The 21,558-nt window shown below is 43.9% G+C and overlaps 1 protein-coding gene across 4 annotated transcripts in view; it reads left to right on the top strand.

Moving 5' to 3' along the window:
• Positions 1-19,118, top strand: part of NUB1 (negative regulator of ubiquitin like proteins 1) — a 99,435-nt gene extending 80,317 nt beyond the window's left edge. For 2 of the 4 annotated variants that reach the window (XM_077268656.1, XM_077268655.1), the window contains exons 14-15: positions 7,819-7,993; positions 11,181-12,593. In XM_077268656.1, coding sequence (XP_077124771.1) covers positions 7,819-7,993; positions 11,181-11,335 — 330 coding nt within the window. In that variant the 3' untranslated portion in view covers positions 11,336-12,593. Of the gene's footprint in view, positions 1-7,818; positions 7,994-11,180; positions 12,594-13,225; positions 13,561-17,649 lie in introns of those variants that run through there. The other 2 variants (XM_077268654.1, XM_077268658.1) reach the window with 2 other exon arrangements.
• Positions 19,119-21,558: the final 2,440 nt, after the last annotated feature.

Genomic DNA, 21,558 nt, shown 5'->3' with positions numbered 1-21,558 from the left:
CATATCTAACTCTTGTGAATATACCCTACGGTGTCTAAACCCCCCAAAGAAGAACTCTCCAGACTTTTTCTGTTGCACACAGTGTCTTTTTCATGTGGGTCTGCTCTGAAACCAGCCTAAAAATTATTGAAAATACTGAACATAAGTAAGCATAGAAAGTAGTTTTGGCATTACAGTGCACATGTTCAGGCTCCAAGCTTCAAAAGAAGGTGGCTAAAAAAAAAGTGACCCTACCATTTTTTAGGCAGCTTCTGCTTGCAAGCCACTCACTAGTGTATACATTATGTATGAGAATAAAAAGAAGACACAAAAGATGCCCAAAAAGATGCTTCACGGAAAACATCGCTGGTCTTTTCCTAAAGTGTCTTGCGCTTGAAAAACTAGATGGATACACCCAAGTTTAAAAGACGGGTGTACATACCCTAATACTGCCGCGTGCACAAGTTCCTTGCCAGTAGATTTTTCACTGTCTTTCTACTTCTTTCCAAACCAAGCATTTTACATCCTCATCTATGACTGCCCACTAAGCCAAAACATATTCATTAGATCTCCTTTATATTGAGTAAAAAAAGATTGGTGTATTTCTTTTTCCAAAGCACCATTAAAGAAAGCCTTATCTAGGCACACATTTCCAGTACAATGGTCTCCCATAGTATTTGGCAGCGAGCTCGTGTATTCTCTCCGCTTCCAAGCTATCATGTAACGCGGTTTTAGGTTGCACACAACACCTGGATGTTACAATCCAGACCATCATTCTTCCTGAGCCGTACGTCTCAGCACATCAGGACAGTGGGTCTCGTCTGCAGAAATGCTGATGCAGCAGAGTGCTAGAGAAAGTGCTGATAAATATGGCGTGGTAAATACACATATGGAGGGAATAAAGACTGTTCGGCTATTACTTGCAGAATAAGGAAAAATCAAAGCAGATTAGCCAAGGATTTATTATCCTTGGTCCATCTTTTCTCTGTGCCAGGGCCCCATCGTTTTTTATTCTTTTTCTTGTTCTTGTTGATTTGTTTCCTAGTTTACTTTACAGAGTGATTATCTTCTACAAGCTCGTTTAAATCCCATAATGAGCGTTGATCAGCTCTTACTTATACGCAGAATTTGCAAGGTTTTCCATACGATTGTTTGGATGATAGTCTTTTTACTCTGTCGCCTCATTGGGGGACACAGGACCATGGGTGTTATGCTGCTGTCCACTACGAGGCGACACTATGCATAATCTGAAAAAGATTAACTGTGGCTCCTCCTGTGCAGTATACACCCCTGGACGGCATCAGCCTTCTCCAGTTTTTGCTTAGTGTCGCAAAGGAGGCACACCTAAAGATTTTTACTCCGTTTTCCGACGGGATTACAGATGAAGAAAAGAGGGTCTCCTGTGAGACTCCCGGCATGGCTCCTTCCTCGGCCCCCTATTATGGGGTGCCCAGTTGAAGTTGAGATGGCTATTCCCCATGCTGCTCCTTCCCCAGCCCCTCGGGTGTTGGTTCGAAGTCGAGACCCCCCTCCTTCCCCAATTCCTTTTGGTTTCTGGGTTGAGGTCGAGGCGAGGATAAAGGCCCCTGAAGGTGTGACAACAGCACCCTCCCTATCCCCCTCTGGGGGTATTAGGTTGAGACACCTCAGGTAGGGCCTGTACAGGCAGCATCCTACAGCTCCCAGCAATGGGCCAGCACACTGCGCCTGCATCCAGGGACCCCAGCCCAGCTGCGGGCTCCTGTTGGGGCCGGGGGGAGTGCAGGCAGGCATGGCACATACAGACACAGGGCTCCCTGCGTCCCTGTCTCTGCGGCAGCACCAGCTCTATTCTGCCTCAGGGGGACCCCAGCCGGGTTCCCCCTTCCGCTTATAGCCCCACCGCCATCCTGCCTTTAAATCCGGAGGGGTCCGGTTCAGATCCGACCCCCTCCCGGACTTTCGCGCCGGCCTGGAGCCCTTCTGGGCCTCAGGCATCTACTTTAGGCCCCGGCTTCGGCCTAGCTGAAGCCACAGCCTCCTCTCCACCCCCCGGCCCGCCCCCCGGATGACAAATATGTCACTCTACCGTGTCATACAAGGGGCGGATCGAGACAGAAAGGGCGCGTTTTTACACAGCCTTGCCGCCTTTTTACAGCTCTCCGCCCCCTTCTCCTCCTCTCTTCTTTGTCTCTGCAGCCATTTTCGGCTGCAGATTAACCCTGCATCTCCCGGTCTGCTGGACCAGGACCAGGCAGCCAGTCTCCGGGGGGCACAGGACTGTGGATTTTCGGCGCTGGACCTAGGGGTACACTGGTGGGGTAAGATCACAGCTGGGTTATTTTTACTCAGCTGTGAATCCATATTACCTATAAGGCTCCCCTGTAGGTTCTCTACCCCTGTAAGGTCCATCTGCTGGCAGCACTTCTGCACTCTGTGCACTATGCCGGGCTCAAGGTCTAAGAGAACCAGGCAGAACTGCTATTATGCATTCTGCACAGCCTGCGGGACCGCTCTCCCCAGTAGTAGCACGTACCCGCATTGTCAGAACTGTATACAAACTACTGTCACAGCCTCAAGAAGCCCCTGCCAATGCCTCGGTGTCTAATGCCACGCCGGAATGGGCTACTCAGATATCGCAATCTATGACGCAGTCTATAGATAACCTAACTTCCACATTGCTTCAGGCTCTGCAGGGTCATGCCCCGGCTATGACCGTTACCCAGCAAAGGGAGAGCTTGACTCAGGAACAAGATGACCCTGGCACATCCACGTCTAGGTCAGGACGCAAGCGGATCCATAGATCAAGTCCATCTGCGTCATCCCATAGCACACGGTCATCCCCCTCTAGGGAGAGACACCGTTGCTCCAGGTCATCTAGACCGTCCCATTCCAGGGACAGACACTGCAGATCTCCGCAATCCCCAACCAGAGAAGGCCTCCTCCCCAGCTCACCCAGCAGGGGACGCCTCAGTGATACACAGGATTCGGAAGGCATCTGCGACTCTGACTCAGACAGGGAAACGGAGGGGTCCCTGATCCCAATCCCTCCTAGCAATACAGCGCTAGTTGAGGACATAATATCGTCCATCCATCGGGTGTTGGACATTTCTGATCCGCCACCAGAGGCCCCAGAACATCAGATTTCCTTTGAAGGACCTCTGAAGCCGCCTAAGGTTTTCTCTAACCACCCAGAGTTTAAGGCGATCCTTAAAAAACAGCTCTCACAGCCTGAGAAAAAATTTGCTAATCGCAAATATCTGGAGGCGAGGTACCCCTTCCCACAGAAGGACACCAAGGAATGGACAGATCCACCTGAAGTGGATCCCCCAGTCTCCAGGCTAGCAGCACAGACCCTTCTTTCACTGCCAGATAGCTCAACCCTAAGGGACGCAGCAGACCGGCAGGTAGAACGCATGGCTCGTTCAATTTTTGAGGCAGCAGGGGCATCCCTGGCTCCCGCGTTCGCCTCAGTTTGGGCTGCCAAGGCCATCCTGGCCTGGGCAAAGAATTTACAAGCCTTCCAAGCATCCGCTCCTGAACTGTCGGACCAAGCGGTTCAAATTGCTGTTGTAGCAGACTACATGCTCCATACAGCTCTGGATTCAGCAAGGGGAGTCGCGGGGATAGCATCAAACGCCATCACGATTCGGCGTATCCTCTGGCTGCGGGAATGGAAAGCGGACGCAGCCTCAAAGAAGTCCCTCACGCACCTCTCCTACCTCAGTGGGAGACTTTTCGGTGAACAGTTGGACACTATGATATCCAACGCCACAGGGGGTAAGAGTACTTCTCTTCCCCAACTGAAACCTAAACGCACTTACAAGAAGCGTATCCAAACTCGGTTCCGATCCTTTCGGAATTCCTCCGGCTGGTCTGTCTCACGACCAGTACAAAATCGTAACCGTTCCCCACGCAGGGACAACTCACGATCGACGCAAAGGTCGGACAAGACCTGGCAGTCAAAAGCAGGCCAGTCTAAGCCCAGAGGAGGAAAATCTCAGACTTTCTCTTCCTCTTGACTCACGGACTCCGGAAGACACCACACCAGTAGGCGGCCGACTTTTGCTCTTTCATCAAGTCTGGCTGCCTATTACAGAAGACAGGTGGGTCATGGAACTAGTGTCTTCCGGATACAAAATAGACTTCACCTCCAACCCACCGGACCGGTTCTTCCTCTCTGTCCCCCCAAAACCGCCAGCCAAGGCTCGAGCCTACCACCAAGCGGTCTCCTCGCTTTATCAATCAGGAGTCATAGTACCGGTACCCACGACCGACCGCTTCCGAGGGTTCTACTCCAATCTGTTCGTAGTTCCCAAGAAAGGAGGCAGCGTACGGCCCATACTAGACCTAAAACAGCTCAACAAATATGTACGGGTCCGTCACTTCCGCATGGAGTCCCTTCGGTCCATCATTGCGTCCATGGAGAAGGGAGAATAACTCGCCTCCATAGACATACAAGACGCATACCTGCATATACCCATTGCACCTGCCCATCAGAGGTTTCTCAGGTTCGCAATAGGCCAGGACCACTACCAATTCGTGGCTCTCCCCTTTGGACTCGCCACGGCTCCAAGAGTGTTCACCAAGGTCATGGCAGCAACCATGGACGTCCTGCATTCCAGAGGCATAGTAGTCGTTCCATACCTGGACGATCTACTCATCAAGGCTCCCACCTTCAAGGACTGCGAGCTCAGCGTCTCAATCACAACCGATACTCTCAGTCGCATGGGCTGGTTAATCAACCTACAAAAGTCATCACCAACCCCGAGTCAGTCCCTGACCTTCCTGGGAATGTTATTCAACACCTCCAGGGGTCTAGTGCTCCTTCCCAAGGACAAGGCACTGGCCCTCCGACTAGCAGTTTGCACTCTCCTCCGCAAACCCCCTCGATCTCTCCGGTTTGCCATGAGAGTCCTCGGCAAGATGGCAGCAGCAATAGAAGCCGTCCCATTTGCCCAGTTTCACCTCAGACCTCTCCAACTAGCCATTCTCAAGTCCTGGGACCGGAATCCCTTCTCTCTCGACAGGGAGTTCCAGCTAACGTCGTCAACCAGGAGGTCCCTGCACTGGTGGCTCAAGCCAACCTCGCTAGCAAAGGGGAAATCCTTTCTCTCAGGTCAATGGAAGGTTCTGACCACCGACGCGAGTCTGACGGGTTGGGGTGCGGTGCACCTACACCACAGGGCACAGGGCAGGTGGTCCCCAGCGGAAGCGACCATGCCCATCAACATCCTGGAAATTCGTGCCATCCTTCTGGCATTGAGGGCCTTCCATCACTTACTGGCAGCCTCTCACATCAGGATACAGTCGGACAATGCCACGGCTGTGGCATATGTGAATCATCAAGGGGGGACCCGCAGTACCCAGGCGATGCGGGAAGTGTCACATATCCTCCGCTGGGCGGAGGACACGGGGTCGGTCCTTTCGGCGGTCCACATTCCGGGTGTGGACAACTGGGAAGCAGACTTCCTCAGCCGACAAGGAATAGACTCGGGAGAGTGGTCTCTACATCCCGAAATTTTTCAACAGATCTGTCTCCGCTGGTGGACCCCGGATGTGGACCTAATGGCATCCCATTTCAATGCCAAGGTCTCCAACTTCATTGCCAGAACACACGATCCGCGGTCGCTCGGAGCAGACGCTCTGGTTCAGGACTGGACCCAGGTCCAGCTTCTGTATATTTTTCCACCTCTCCCCCTGATATCCAGAGTGGTGAGGAAGATCAAACAAGAGGGAGTTCCAACCATCCTCATTGCACCGGACTGGCCCAGACGCACATGGTACGCCGACATCGTACAACTCACAGCAGACGCCCCCTGGCGTCTCCCCGACCGCCACGATCTTCTATCACAAGGGCCGTTCTACCACCAGAACTCAGGGGCTCTCAATTTGACGGCGTGGCCCTTGAGACCTGGGTTCTGACCCAGGCAGGGCTCTCGGCAGATGTCATTGGAACCATGATCAGAGCACGGAAACCAGCCTCTGCCAAGATTTATTACCGTACCTGGAAAGCTTTCTTTACCTGGTGCGAATCTCGTGGCCAGATCCCACTCCCTTATTCCATACCCAAAGTACTTGGTTTTCTCCAATCGGGTCTGGAGGCCAGGCTGTCATTGGGCTCGCTTAAGAGCCAGGTGTCAGCCCTCTCAGTGCTTTTCCAAAAGCGCATTGCTACCAAGCCGCAAGTAAGGACTTTCCTTCAGGGGGTTTCCCGATTGGTTCCCCCCTACAGACGACCACTAGAAACGTGGGACCTCAACCTGGTCCTGACAGCATTGCAGGAACCACCCTTCGAACCCCTTAAGGAGGTCCTGCTCCGCCTTCTTTCCCAGAAGGTGGTTTTCCTGGTGGCAATCACCTCGCTATGCAGGGTGTCTGAACTGACAGCACTCTCCTGCAGACGGCCTTTCCTGGCATTTCACCAGGACAAGGTAGTTCTTCGTACGGTCCCATCCTTCCTCCCGAAGGTTGTGTCCGACTTCCACCTCAATGAGGAAATTTCACTACCATCTCTTTGTCCGGTTCCGGTTCATAGAGTGGAGAAGGCTCTGCATACGCTTGACCTTGTCAGGGCTTTGCGTATATACGTGTCTAGGACTGCGTCCTTCTGGAGGTCTGATTCCCTTTTCCTCCTTCCGGAAGGCGGCCACAAGGGTATGCCAGCTTCCAAAGCTACTCTTGCCAGGTGGATCAAATCCACCATACAAGAGGCGTACTGCCTTAAGAATTCTCCTCTTCCAGCCGGTATTACGGCACACTCTACATGGGCGGTAGGGGCCTCCTGGGCCATTCGGCACCAGGCTTCGGCACAACAAGTGTGTAAGGCGGCCACTTGGACTAGCTTACACACGTTTACTAAACACTACAGGGTTCATACCCAGTCCTCAGCGGACGCGAGCCTGGGTAGACGTGTCCTGCAGGCGGCGGTGCCCTAAGTGTACGGGCCTGTCTGCACAATATTCGTCCATTGCTTCCCACCCAGGGACTGCTTTAGGACGTCCCATGGTCCTGTGTCCCCCAATGAGGCGACAGAGTAAAGGAGATTTTTGTGTACTCACCGTAAAATCTCTTTCTCTTAGCCTCTAATTGGGGGACACAGCTCCCACCCTGTTGCCCTTTCCGGGCTGTTGTAACTGTTGAGTTCTCATATTGTTTCTTGAGCTCGTACATACTTGCCTTCTTACAGGCATAATTATGTTATTCATGTTACGTTCCTCCTACTGCTTTTGCACAAAACTGGAGAAGGCTGATGCCGTCCAGGGGTGTATACTGCACAGGAGGAGCCACAGTTAATCTTTTTCAGATTATGCATAGTGTCGCCTCCTAGTGGACAGCAGCATAACACCCATGGTCCTGTGTCCCCCAATTAGAGGCTAAGAGAAAGAGATTTTACGGTGAGTACACAAAAATCTCCTTTTTTCCCCCTTTCTCTTACAGTTTACATTACTATCACCAGTACATCCCTTATTCATTTAAGGGGAATGCTATCAACATACAATGGAGCCAATTCATCAACACTGGTATTTTGCATGCCAGTCTTGATCCACTGGAGTAGGATGTAGAGGCATGACATGTGCCAGCATCAGAAATCCAGCGATCAGTGGGGGGCCAAAGACCATTCCGACGACATTTTCTGACATGTCTTCATGTTCAACCTTCCCTTTTAATAGAAGAAAATAATGTCCCAGGATCCTTATTTCAATATACAGTTTTATCTGCGTACATTTATGTTACACTTTAAGAAATTCTCTTTAAACCTGATCATTTCTACCTTTATCTGATGGAAGAAATGTTTGCTTTTTCTGTACAGTTATAAAAAAAAACCATAGTAAAATTCTAAATCTCCTTGTTTCCTAGCTGGTGTATATTGGGTTTACTCCTGAGGCCGCGAAGGCAGCTCTCCAGCTTTTCATGGGTAATGTTGAGTTAGCGTCTCAGATTCTGGCTCACCACCAAGGAATCCTCCCTCCACACGTCCTCCAAGACCTGGAAAAGTCAAAGGAGTCCCATGCATCGTCCTCAGAATCTGCAGGTAATTGTAAATAAGGCTTTATGGAGACATCGATCGTACAGAAGATGCGTGGAGTGACCTGTGATTCGTGTCCTGCTGCTTTCTATATTTACCCCCAATAGAAATGAAATTGTGAGGTTATTGCCTTGTGATAATTAAGGGAAATTTCTATTCTTCTCTTTATATTGCAGAAATTTCTGCTACTGGAAATTGCTTCCATTTATCTGGATTGGGTTGTTTTAGATAATTGCAAAAAATCCCTAGAAAATACACCACATATTAGGGAGAAGGAAGTCTGGTAGAGAACTTGGGATTGTGGCCCACTGACCTAGAAGTGAGGGAATAATGGAAGGGTAATTGCACACAAAACGTACAACACTCTTCCCGAGGCTAGCTATGATATATATTAACAATAATTAAGTTATGAAATAATAATCTCTTAGCTCGGCATCCAGAGGTGCAGAAATCTATCTGGTCTGGCAGATTCCCAGATTTAATAGAGGGAAATTTTTACAGTCTAGAATACATAGTAATGTAGATGTAAGGGGAAAAGGTGCTTCATAGAGCATGAGGACTGGGCTCCAGCACCAATGGAAAATGTGCAATTCACAGCTATGAATAAGGGTTGCTAACCCGAAACGCATAGGCTAATAGATACTTAAATCGTTTTTGTTTTCTCTACCTATATTTTTAATTGCACCGTAAAAGTTTTATGTTTTAACATATTTTTTCATTGATGCTGGAGCCTAGTCCTCGTGACCTGGATACCAGCCTCGTGTGTTCCTACATTCCCACGTAAATTCAATTGGTTTTCACACTGAATTGTCTTCACTGATTACCATTATTTCACCTGCGGAGACGGACATGCGTCGCGTCTTTCCAGACCGCAGCATGTCAAGTTCTCTTGCAGAGACACTAGTCTCTGCAAGAGAAGTATCGCCCTTAGAATGTATTGGATGCCGTGAATCCTCACGGTTCAGGGAACACATGCGGATTCACCCTTGTTCAATAGACTGCAGCACTTTGGGTGCACCAAGCATGCACTGTATCCAAAGCGCTGCTAGTCCTGGATCGTGGGCACCCGGCCTCAGCATTTTCTTGCTGTATTCCAGGGGCTCAGAGTTCCATGTTTTGGAGTTGGACCTTCTCCATCACTAAATAACATACAGCTCTGGCAAAAATTAAGAGACCACCACATCAAACCCCTGTCATGGGCAGCCCAATCTCCAGACCTGAACCCCATTGAAATCCTCTGGAATGTAATCAAGAGGATGATGGAGAGTCACAAGCCATCAAACAAAGAAGAACTGCTTACATTTTTGTGCCATAAGCAGTGTGAAAGACTGGTGGAAAGCATGCCAAGACGCATGAAAGCTGTGATTAAAAATCATGGTTATTCCACAAAATATTGATTTCTGAACCGTTTCTGAGTTAAAACATTGGTATTGTTGTTTCTAAATGATTATGAACTTGTTTTCTTTGCATTATTTGAGGTCTGAAAGCTCTGTTTTTTTTTATTTTGACCTTTTTTCTTTGTCAGAAAAAAAATACAAAATGTATTGCTTGGAAATTCAGAGACATGTCAGAAGTTTATAGAATAAAAGAACAATTTACATTTTACTCAAAAATATACCAATAAAGAGAAAAATCAGACAAACTGAACATTTTGCAGTGGTCTCTTAATGTTTGTCAGAGCTGTATAGTCATTGTAGTTTTAAGTCTTACACAAACTTTCACAAAGTTTGCTGCTTCAGTGTTTTTAGATATTTTAGTCAGATTTTTCTCTGGTCATTGAAGTACAATTATGTATAAGAATTTCATAAGTTTTTCACGTTTATTGACAAATACATCAATTTTCTGCAAAGACTCTAGCTTTGGGGTATGTGCACACGATGCGGAAAACGCTGCGGGTCCGCAGCAGTTTCCCATGAGTTTACATTACAATGTAAACCTATGGGAAACAAAAAACGCTGTGCACATGCTGCGGGAAAAAATGCGCGGAAACGCAGCGGTTTACATTCTGCAGTATGTCACTTCTTTCTACGGATTCCGCAGCGGTTTTACAGCTGCTCCAATAGAAAACCGCAGTTGTAAAACCGCAGTGAAATCTGCAGAAAAACCGCGGTAAATCCGCAATAAATCTGCAGCAAAAACGCAGCGTTTTTGCCTTGCAGATTTATCAAATCCGCTGCGGAAAAATCATGTGCACAAAAATTGCAGAATGCATTCTAAATGATAGGATGCATATGTATGCGTTTTTAATGCGTTTTTATAGCGTTTTTATCGCAAAAAAACCTGAACGTGTGCACATATCCTTACAGGCATGACGCTTAATTTTCAAGCTTTCTGGCCTTCACCCTGGCAGCTGGATGTCATCCTCTGGGCCACATCCTGACGGAAGACAACCCATTATTTTCTAATCAGTGCTTGGAGTATATGACTGTTTCTGTGTTTCTGTTTGTCCACCTTCTTTTTGAGGAATGATTCCAGGTTCTCAGTGGGATTGACATCTGGGGAGTTTCCTGTCTAAGGACCCAAAATTTCAATGTTTTGTTCACCAAGCCACTCAGATGAAAAATAAGGGTCAACCCTGTAAATATTGAGTTTTTGTATGAACTTGATATATTTGTCAATAAAAGTTTAAACTTATTAAATGCTGATAATTGACTTTAGTAACAGTAGAAACATCTGACTAACAGACAATTGCATGCAAAATATGAAAGAAAATGTGAAAAACAAAATTTGTATCAGCTTCACAACTTTTGGCCACGACTGTACACCAGATCCGAAACGTGTCATAACTTTGCGCACCTGGAATAAAGCAAAAACACATCTTCCTTTCCCCAGACTTTTGCATCTTAGGGGATTGAACTGACTTACAATATCTCCATATTTTTCTATATATTTTCCCAAACGTAATGGAAAAGGTAGATAAAGTATTGAGGATTTTGTGACCACCCTAACAATCACACATTTTGATTTAGCAATATAAATGTACTACTAATTCTGCATCACCCCAGTGTATACAGTCTGGGCCACTGTGGGTATATGGTAGTAACTTTCTTTTAATAGTTCATCTTTTGCTTTAGTCGTCTTCCATTTAGAAAATGCAGCCACAAGTTATTCTGTCTCATCCACGATGAATAGTACAATCACTTTGAATGTTTTTCTCTTAATGTTCCTCTTATTCCTGTTTTTTTTTTTTTAGGGACAAGTAAGACATCTTATAAAGAGCCCGATGTTGATCCTGTTAAAGAAATTTTGGAAGACATTCCTGAACATGAAGAAGATTACCTGGATTTAACCTTAGAAGAAGAAGGGCTTGTTCTTGTGGAATATCTTTCTTACCTAGAAAAGATCTGATATGTTGGTATTTGTTCTTCACTTTCTTCAGAAGAATTCTATTCTTACTAGTTTTTAAAGCACTTTACCTTAATGATAATTTACTGTTTGTGTAGCTGACTTTGCATTCATTTAACCATGTTGTTTAATTTAAGAAATTGATGACAAATTGCTAGGAATCCCCACCAATGTCTAACCAGCAGGGGTCTGATTGTTGTGTGTCCCCCCTATATCTATAATGGCAGCCTCTAGCTGTGCAATGCAGGGAAAAAACATATTGATCCTACACCAGCATCTGCAACAGGGTTTGTATGTTATGGTTGGAGACTACAGAATTTCTTCTATAATAACCTTGATGTGATGTGAGCTCTTTTCTTTTAATCATTTTTCACCATTTGGAATAGACAAACTTGGAGAAGCCAAAACATTCTTCATTACTCTGTGTGATGTTACTATGGTGGCACTTAAGTTTATTGCTTTTTTTTTTGGAGTGTAGGGTCCAATGGTTTGACAACCACATGAGGCAGAATACATTGCCCACGTGGGGGGCTAACGAGTACACAAGGTTGTGGGTAACACTGAATGCACTTTTTCATAAAAGGTTATTCTCTAGATAATTAGTTGGGGCCCAACCACTGAGACCCCGGAAATGTTGAGAATCAAGCACCGGAAGTCAGACACCTGATTCTGCGGAGTCCAGTCTTGTATGGAGCACAGGTACGCATGTTCCTTCTCCGCTCCATTCATTTTCTGTGGGACTGCCAGAGAAAGCCAAGTACAGCGTTTGGCTATTCCTGGTAGTCCCATAGACCATGAATGGAGCAGAGATGGAACATGTGTACCTGTGCCCCCTACAAGACTGGACTCTGCAGAGACCGGTTCCTGAATTCTGGAGCCTTGTTCTCGGGATCACTGGTGTCCCGGCTGTCGGACCCCCAGTGATCAGTAACTATTCCCCTATCCTATAAATAGTAAGTTATCCTGTCTTGTGAATAATAATAGTAAGGCTATGTGCACACTTTGCGGGGTCCTCTGCGGGTTCTCCCGCAGCGGATTTGATAAATCTGCAGGGCAAAACCGCTGCGGTTATCCCTGCAGATTTATCGCGGTTTATTTTGCGGTTTCCGCTGCGGGATTACTCCTATACTATTGATGCTGCATATGCAGCAATATGCAGCGTCAATAGTAATGTTAAAAATAATTTTAAAAAAATGGTTTATACTCACCCTCTGACGTCCCGATCTCCTCAGCGCTGCACGCGGCGGTCTGGTTCCAAAGATGCTGTGTGAGAAGGACCTTCGTGACGTCACGGTCATGTGACCACGACGTCACGGTCATGTGACCGCGACGTCACCGCAGGTCCTGCTCGCACAGCAACCCTGCGACCGGACGGCCGCGTGCAGCGCTGAGAGGTGAGTATATCATTATTTTTTTATTTTATTTCTTTTTTTTTACACAAATATGGTTCCAAGTGCCTGGAGGAGAGTCTCCTCTCCTCCGCCCCGGGTACCATCTGCACATGATCCGCTTACTTCCCGCATCGTGGGCACAGCCCCATGCGGGAAGTTAGCGGATCAATGCATTCCTATGTGTGCAGAATCGCAGCGATTCTGCACACAGAAGTGACATGCTGCGGAATGTAAACCGCTGTGTTTCTGCGCGGTTTTTCCCGCAGCATGTGCACAGCGGATTGCGGTTTCCATAGGGTTTACATGTAAATGTAAACGCAATGGAAACTGCTGCGGACCCGCGGTAAAACCCGCAAAGTGTGAACATGGCCTAAATAGTAAATATTTTAGTTATTTCACTGGTAACATTACTGCCCTAAGAACAGTTGGCATTGTGTATCGTATAGATGTTAGATGTAGAAGCTAATCAGCTCTGTTCAGATTTCCACTTTTTTTTATTTAGGCTCTGTTCACATCTGCATTGGCGCAAAACAGAACACCCAATGGTATTAAAGCCCAAACACATTAGAATAGCTGTGGGCTAAATGATCGTTCAGCTGACCGATAGCTCTTCCGACTTGGCTGGGCGCTCCTGTGTTCTCTATGAAAGTGTTGTTACCAGAATCATTGGCAACAGTTTATTTTCCCCCCGATTACCCAACTACAGGATGTCTCCATAAACATTAGATATCGGCAAGTTCAGGCCAATTTATTGTAATGTAAAGTACCAGTGAAAAGTTTGGCCACTGCTGTTCATACAATGGTTTCCCTTATTCATATTAGGATGTGCACATTGTAGATTTATAAGAGCACCAACCCAGAGAACGGAAATCAAGGAGAAAGAGAACCAAAGCCAAGGACTTCATGCAAATATATCTTTATTAAGACAATAACAGAACATTATATCAAAGAAAAAAAATTTTTATTTAACAAAAATATTAAAAAATATATATTTCATTACATCAATTCATAAAAGAATGTGCAACGTGAGATAAAAAGGTGCAGGTAATCAATAGGGAAAAATTGATAATAAATAATATCTATATCTCATGACCGGAATAAAAATAAATAACAAACTGATCTCAGGTCATAAAAAATGAAAAAAATATTTTATATATAGAATTATGTATATATATATATATATATAAAATAAATGAAGAGGCACAGTATATATATATATAAAAAAGAAGGAATGAAAAACAGAGTGAAACACTAAAAGCAGAAAAATATCAGCTGCAAGGGATAAAGTGCATAAGTGCCATGGCAACAATTAAAAGGTGGGGAATTTATGTAAATACACAAATGTCCCAAAAGTGCATCAAATACGCAAACGCACTGTGAATATTATCACACAATAAGCAACACGTGACACAATGAACAATATAATAAAAAAAGAGAAAAAGATTTGTGCCAAAGAAGGGGAAGCCTTTATGATATAACGTGATTAAAAAACTGCAGAAATGCAGCTGAACCGGAGATCAAGCAATGGAAAAATAAGTTATATAGATCCGGACATAGTAAGTACCTTGTACCTTAACTCTCAACGTGCACACGCGCCCCGACGCGCGTTTCGGTATTATTTCCTTCCTGACGAAGGAAATAATACCGAAACGCGCGTCGGGGCGCGTGTGCACGTTGAGAGTTAAGGTACAAGGTACTTACTATGTCCGGATCTATATAACTTATTTTTCCATTGCTTGATCTCCGGTTCAGCTGCATTTCTGCAGTTTTTTAATCACGTTATATCATAAAGGCTTCCCCTTCTTTGGCACAAATCTTTTTCTCTTTTTTTATTATATTGTTCATTGTGTCACGTGTTGCTTATTGTGTGATAATATTCACAGTGCGTTTGCGTATTTGATGCACTTTTGGGACATTTGTGTATTTACATAAATTCCCCACCTTTTAATTGTTGCCATGGCACTTATGCACTTTATCCCTTGCAGCTGATATTTTTCTGCTTTTAGTGTTTCACTCTGTTTTTCATTCCTTCTTTTTTATATATATATATACTGTGCCTCTTCATTTATTTTATATATATATATACATAATTCTATACATAAAATATTTTTTTCATTTTTTATGACCTGAGATCAGTTTGTTATTTATTTTTATTCCGGTCATGAGATATAGATATTATTTATTATCAATTTTTCCCTATTGATTACCTGCACCTTTTTATCTCACGTTGCACATTCTTTTATGAATTGATGTAATGAAATATATATTTTTTAATATTTTTGTTAAATAAAAAATTTTTTTCTTTGATATAATGTTCTGTTATTGTCTTAATAAAGATATATTTGCATGAAGTCCTTGGCTTTGGTTCTCTTTCTCCTTGATTTCCGTTCTCTGGGTTGGTGCTCTTATGTGCTTTTTTAGTGGTCTCCACTGTCTTGTAAGCCACACTCTATAAAAATTATTATTATATTATTCTATTTATTTATTTTATTTTTTTATATTTTTTCTACTTTTATACATAAGTGTGGTTTAATTTCTTTGTTGTTCACATTGTAGATTTAGACTGAAAGCAGCAAAACCACGAAGGGACATACTTGGAAGCAATGAGTGAGAATAACACATGTGAAGCAATAAGAGTATATGTTAAACCTTAGATACCTTAACCCCTTTCTGACATCAGACGTACTATCCCGTCCATATGCCCTAGGCCCGTATGCCCATGGACGGGATAGTACGTCACAGGCGATCAGCCGCGCTCACGGGGGATGATGTGAGAATCAGCTGACACCCGGCACTAAGTGCCAGGAGCGGTCACGGACCGCTCCCCGCACTGTAAACCCCGGAGCACTGCGTGGATCGGACACGCCGCAGGGTCCCAATCAATGTCATGGAGACCCGATGTCGTCATGATGACCTCCGGGTCTCCAGAGCTGAGAGACTTCCTGTCATGCGCAGTGCATGTCAGGAAGTCTCTGAGGTAAGTGTGCACAGAGTGCAGCGCTGACAGCTTCTATAGCATACAGATCTGCAAACTATAGAAGTGATCAGCCTGCACAACATAGTGGGACAAAGTGTAAAAATAAAAATTAAATAATTGTAAAAATATATTAAAAAATAAGAATGAAAAAATCATTATTTATTCCATCAATAAATATTTGAAAAAAAAATCTAAACAAGAAAAGTACACATATTTGGTATTGCCGCGTCCGTAACCACCCGACCTATAAAACTGTCCCACTAGTTAACCCCTTTAGTGCTTTATCATCATACCACCAAACAAAAAGTGGAATAACATGTGATCAAAAAGATGGATATAAATAAACGTGGTACCGCTGAAAACATCATCTTGTCCCGCAAAAAAAAAGCTGCCATACAGCTCCATCACCAGAAAAATAAGAGTTATAGCTCTTAGCATAAAGGGCTGCAAAAATAATTATTTTTTATATAAAATAGTTTTTATTGTATATAAAAAATGATATAAATGAGGTATCGCTGTAATCGTACTGACCCGAAGAATCAAACTGCTTTATCAGTCTTACCACACGCGGAAAGGTCTAAAAAAAAAAACAAAGAAATTAATGAATTGCTGGTTTTTGTTCATTCCGCTTTTCAATAATCGGAATAAAAAGCAATCAAAAAATGTCATGTGCACGAAAATGGTACCAATAAAAACGTCAACTCGTCCCGCAAAAAACAAGAACTCACATCACTCTGTGGGCCAAAATATGGAAAAATTATAGCTCTCAAAATGTGGTAATGCAAAAACTATTTTTAGCAATAAAAGACAGCTGCCAATCATAAAAATCCGCTATAAATAGTAAATCTAACCCCCCTTTATCACCCCATTAGTTAGGGAAAAATTATAAAATAAAAAAATGTATTTATTTCCATTTTCCCATTACGGCTGGGGTTAGGGTTGGGGCTAAAATTAGGGTTAGAGTAGGGGCTAAAGTTAGGGTTAAGATTGGAGTTAGGGTTGGGGTTAGGGATAGGTTTGTGGTTAGGGTTGGGTAAAGGGTTAGGGGTGTGGATATGGTTGGGATTAGGGTTAGGGGTGTGTTGGGGTTAGGGTTGGAGTTAGAATTGGGGGGGTTCCACTGCTTAGGCACATCGGGCTCTCCAAACGCCTGTTAACATACAATGTACATACACAAATCACTGAAGTGCCTTTTCTTAGATATCTAGACCTACATTTGCACTGTCTTGTAGATTTCCATATACTTTTAAATAAATAAAATGTGTTAAAATGTCCAATTTAAAAAAAAATTAAAGGGTATGTTCACAAATGCTGCCATTTCATAGTTTCTAAAATGGGAAAAATAAAGCAACATTGCAAAATAGTTTTCTGAATAAACATAATGTTTCCGTGTACCAGCAAAAGAGCGTAAACACTCGGTCCTGATCACTGACCCGTGTATGATCGTTCTGTCCCTATAAAGAATACTTATTGTCAGCAGCACATCCCGCAATGGGGGCGAAATGCATTGGCCCGTGTGAACAAGCCTTTAACAGCGTGCCAACAGACTGTATAGTGGATCTGCTCTATGGGGAGTAATCTTGTGTTATGGACCTGTCCCCTGTCATTTCTCCCTGCCACTAGCCTTGCATGTTAGCGAGAGGAGGCCAGAGATTAACACACATAAGTTTGTAGTATCTAATTAGAGAGAGAGACACATTCACAAAATAGTAGAATTTATTTTTACAAGACTTTTTGTAAAGTTTTATGTTATTTAAGGTCTTTGGATAAATAAGTGTGAACAGCAACAGGTCTACAAACCCTTTACGGGTCACTGGGCAGAAATGTGCTCACAAGTTTTAGGATTGTAATCGCCATTAAGGATGCTGCTGAAATAATTCTTCAATAGTTAAGAAAAGTGTAAAATAAGATATAATCGATGTTTTATTTGTTTGTTTTTTTGCTTTTAGGTCTGTATTCTGGATGAATTTAGTTTTTGGTCAGTGGTCTGATCCATCCAAAGTAATGGCTTCCTCCAATAGTTTTAAAGCACAATGCAGTGTTAAAAATTGCTCCTTATAATTAGAGGAGGGGTGTACTAATGAAAGAAAGTGGTAAATGTGATGTGGGCAAGCAGGGTTGTAGACGGGGTGACCGTGACTGGGCTGCAGATGCACGATCTGTAACATGACAGACAATGAGAACTTCCTCTTAGGCAATGGTGGGAATGTAGATGACGGCGGCACAGACCATAGGCACTGCACAAGGCGCCTGTCGTGGACGATCACAGTATGATTTTGCAGGTAATCAAAAATATTACCTATAAAATTGTGTGGCTATTAGAGTGGCCAAAGTCTGAAAATCCAGGTCCACGGTTATACAGTGTTTTACGCATATTTTGGGGGTTTTCTTTCCATCGGAATCACATTTTTGTGCACATGCCTTAAAAAAACAGTGTCTACAGCAACTCCTCAAGTGATTAGCGCTGCGGTGTCCTCGTTGGAATACAGCTTCTCGGGGATTGTGGAGGAAGCCCGATGTAGTTCTCTGTATAGAGCGCTGTCTGTGTGTGAACCCAATCTGTATTGTGTCTGCAGTAGTATTGATGACCATGTCTGGGACAGCTGGGATTTACACTCATCAGAAGAAATGAACTGAACATTGACTCATTTTATAAAGTAGGGATCTTAATTTATTGTTAAGGCTAACATAGTAGTCTTGATCGTCCCGCCTCGTAATATTTGCTTTATTACTAGGAGTGTTCTAGCACCAGCATTTGTATATATTCTCTATATTTTCTTTGTCATCCACTTGCCTAATGAAATACTCATTCAAATGAAGTGTATTATGCAATGCTGAGATTATATAAAAAACGCAAAGTAATGAATCTCAGCTGTAGGCCATAGATACTGGAAAACCACCATCTCTCTGTATAATACACATATTAACGACATGTCTATCGCTTTTGGTCTTGGTTTATAGAGGTTCTGTACTTTGGGGCCTCTTTTTGTAAATGCCAAGTTACAGCCCTGGTATTGGCTAATACATCTCAGACCCCTAATATCAGGGGTCATTGCTGAACAATGCATTTCTTACATGCACCCCCTCAGCGCTGGTCCATGACACTAGACAAACTCCCAATCCTGCAGCATGGATGATCTATATGGAAATAATCAGTAGTCTTCCACCGTAGAGCTGCACATCATGTAATTGGCCTGAATGTTAACATACAATTTATGTCTTTTTTAACCGATATTTACACAAAAATAGCCCCCAAACAATGGAACCCCTGAAAATGATAATTGAGCCAGCAATACACTACATAGACCATAAAATGCAGATTTTGTATACAACTGTTTCTCAATGTTCCCCTTTATGTTGGAATAACTTTTTGAAATATTGTTGGAGCATGTCAATAAATTAAGACAACTTTATTGTTCTTGGTTGTGTCGTTTTGTTTTACATATTTTCTCTTTACTGGGGTGTGGCCGAGCGGTGAGACGTGCCTGCCCTGAGCTCCCGCGGCACTCATCCTGAACAGATTGTTTTGAGTCAACAGACTCATCCACTTTCTTAAAGTCCCTGGATGATGGGGAGCTGATCTCCAGGCTGTGGCGTGTCATGACACTCGCAAAGAAGCAGGGGAGAGACGAAAATGCGGAGCCAGCCAAAATCCAAGATGGCGCCCGCACTTCCGGCAGGTGGAAGCAGAGAGATGTGGTTAAGCAGCTATTTGGATCAAAATCCTGCACTACAAGGATCGAGAAGTCATATTAATTAAAGCAAGAGAGAAGCAGGACATTCAGCTCGGAGGACAGAAAATCTCCTTTTTCCCAAACTTCTCAGTGGAGGTCCAGTGCAAAAGGTCTCAGTTTGTGGACATAAAAAGGATGAGGGTGCTGCATCTGCAATACTTACCCAGCCAAGCTCAGGGTGGTTGCCCTTGGCACTAACACATTTTGAGTCCTCAAAAGACGCTGCACTTAGATGGCTGGGCAGTCGTGAGCAACAAGTGCAGGTGGAGCCAGAAGGGCCCGAGACAGTCCTGACGCTGATAGATCGTTCTTCTCACTACCTCTTATCTCCAGCAGGTCTTGCTATTGCAGGACTGAGGCCTCACTTAATGCTACTATGCGACATTAACTTCTACATTAGTGCGACGTGTCCTCCGCCAAGACACTAACAGAATGGTGTATTGTGTGTTCATTCTCAGATCCATGCACCTAAAGGTGAAAGTTTTGCTTGAGCCCCATCCCTTGCTGGTATGGGCAGGTTTACAACATAAAGGGGGGTAGGGTTATACATTCACAGTTGGTGGGGGGGGGGTGGAATGCCTTTGCAAAAATTGGTATTATCACAGCCTGGAGAACGATAGTCCTTGTGAGTTTATCTTCTTTTGTGAGTGTTCTTAAAGATGATTATGATTGATTTTATTTCTTGGAATATTTGTTGGTTGAGCATCAATTCCAAAAGATTCACAATCCTTGACTATATTAGTAGATGCAAACCCAGCAGTAACAGGGCTACAGGAGACCCATCTAACAATCAGATACACAGGTCCTGGATGGGGTAAACCTTACATCCATTTCATTCTAATTACTCAAGAGGGGTTGGCCTAATTGTGTATAAAAGTACCCATTTACGCATTTTGACTCCTTTAAAAGCCCTCACTGTAGATTTGTGGGGCTTAGATGGAAAATGTATTACTTTTAATGTATCATAGGAGAAAGTGAAAAAGTGGGAACTACAATCCAAAAAATTGGTCTTCATTATGGCAATCAATGGTTTTAGTGTGGATTGAAGACATGATGAGTTTAAAGCGAACCTGTCAGCAGGATTTTCCTAAGTAAACTACAGGCATTGTCAGGTTGGTGTTGTTCCTGGGGTGAAGAAATCCGTCTTGTAGTTGTTGTGTAATTAGTGTTAAAAGTTTTCAGTTAATGAGGTGCCTGTGTGTGTCGGGGCAGGACTGTAGGCAGAGTCTGATCGTCCTGCTCTAAGCCAGAGAAACCAAGGAAAGACCTATCCACAGGCCGCCCCGAAGGACAAGCATGTTGGTCAGCATAGAGAGAAACAGACTGTGCTTCAGGGCGGCCTGTGGACAGGTCTTTCTTTGGTTTTCCTAGTTTAGAGCAGGAAGATCATGTCTACAGTCCGGCCCCGAAGCACGAGCATCTCATTAACTGAAAATTTCTAACACAGATTACACAAGAACCACTAGATGGATTTTTTCACCCCAGGTATCATTTTAATCAGTTTAATACTGCCAACCTGGTAATGCCTATAGATGACTTAGCAAAATCCTGTTGACAGGTTCACTTTAAGAACTTCCTAGTTATAATATTGTGCGGTATGAAAAGTACGGTGGCTTAGAGGTTAGCACTGCAGCCTTGCAGCGCTGGGGTCCTGCTTTCAAATCCCACCAAGGACCCAGTTACTCCGGTTTCCTCCCACATTCCAAAAAAAAACAAAACATACTGATAGGGAATTTAGATTGTGAGCCCCATTGGGGACAGCGATGATAATGTGTGCAAACTGTAAAGCGCTGCGGAATATGTTAGCTCTGTTTAAAAATAAAGATTATTATTATTATTACATCTGATCTGTAGTCAATTTCTTGCACATTTGGTTAATATTTTCCAGAAATTCAATCCCCTTTAAATAACATACAGTGATAGGTTTAAGGGCCATTATTTTGTGAGTAAGAGCAATTTATTGACTAGTAAATTATTATCAGCAGTCCTATATATTAAACAACCAAAGTATGTAAATTTTTGCTAAGTTATGAGATTCATTTTTATCCGTATTTCAAGTAGAAGTCTGTTCTGATTAGTGATGGTTCCCATATTACTGTACAACTCAAATAGATTTTTTGGGGG

This window comes from Ranitomeya variabilis, chromosome 6 (genome assembly GCF_051348905.1).
Source record: "Ranitomeya variabilis isolate aRanVar5 chromosome 6, aRanVar5.hap1, whole genome shotgun sequence".
NCBI classification, from domain to species: Eukaryota; Metazoa; Chordata; class Amphibia; order Anura; family Dendrobatidae; genus Ranitomeya; species Ranitomeya variabilis.
This window is presented reverse-complemented; position numbering and strand designations above follow the sequence as displayed.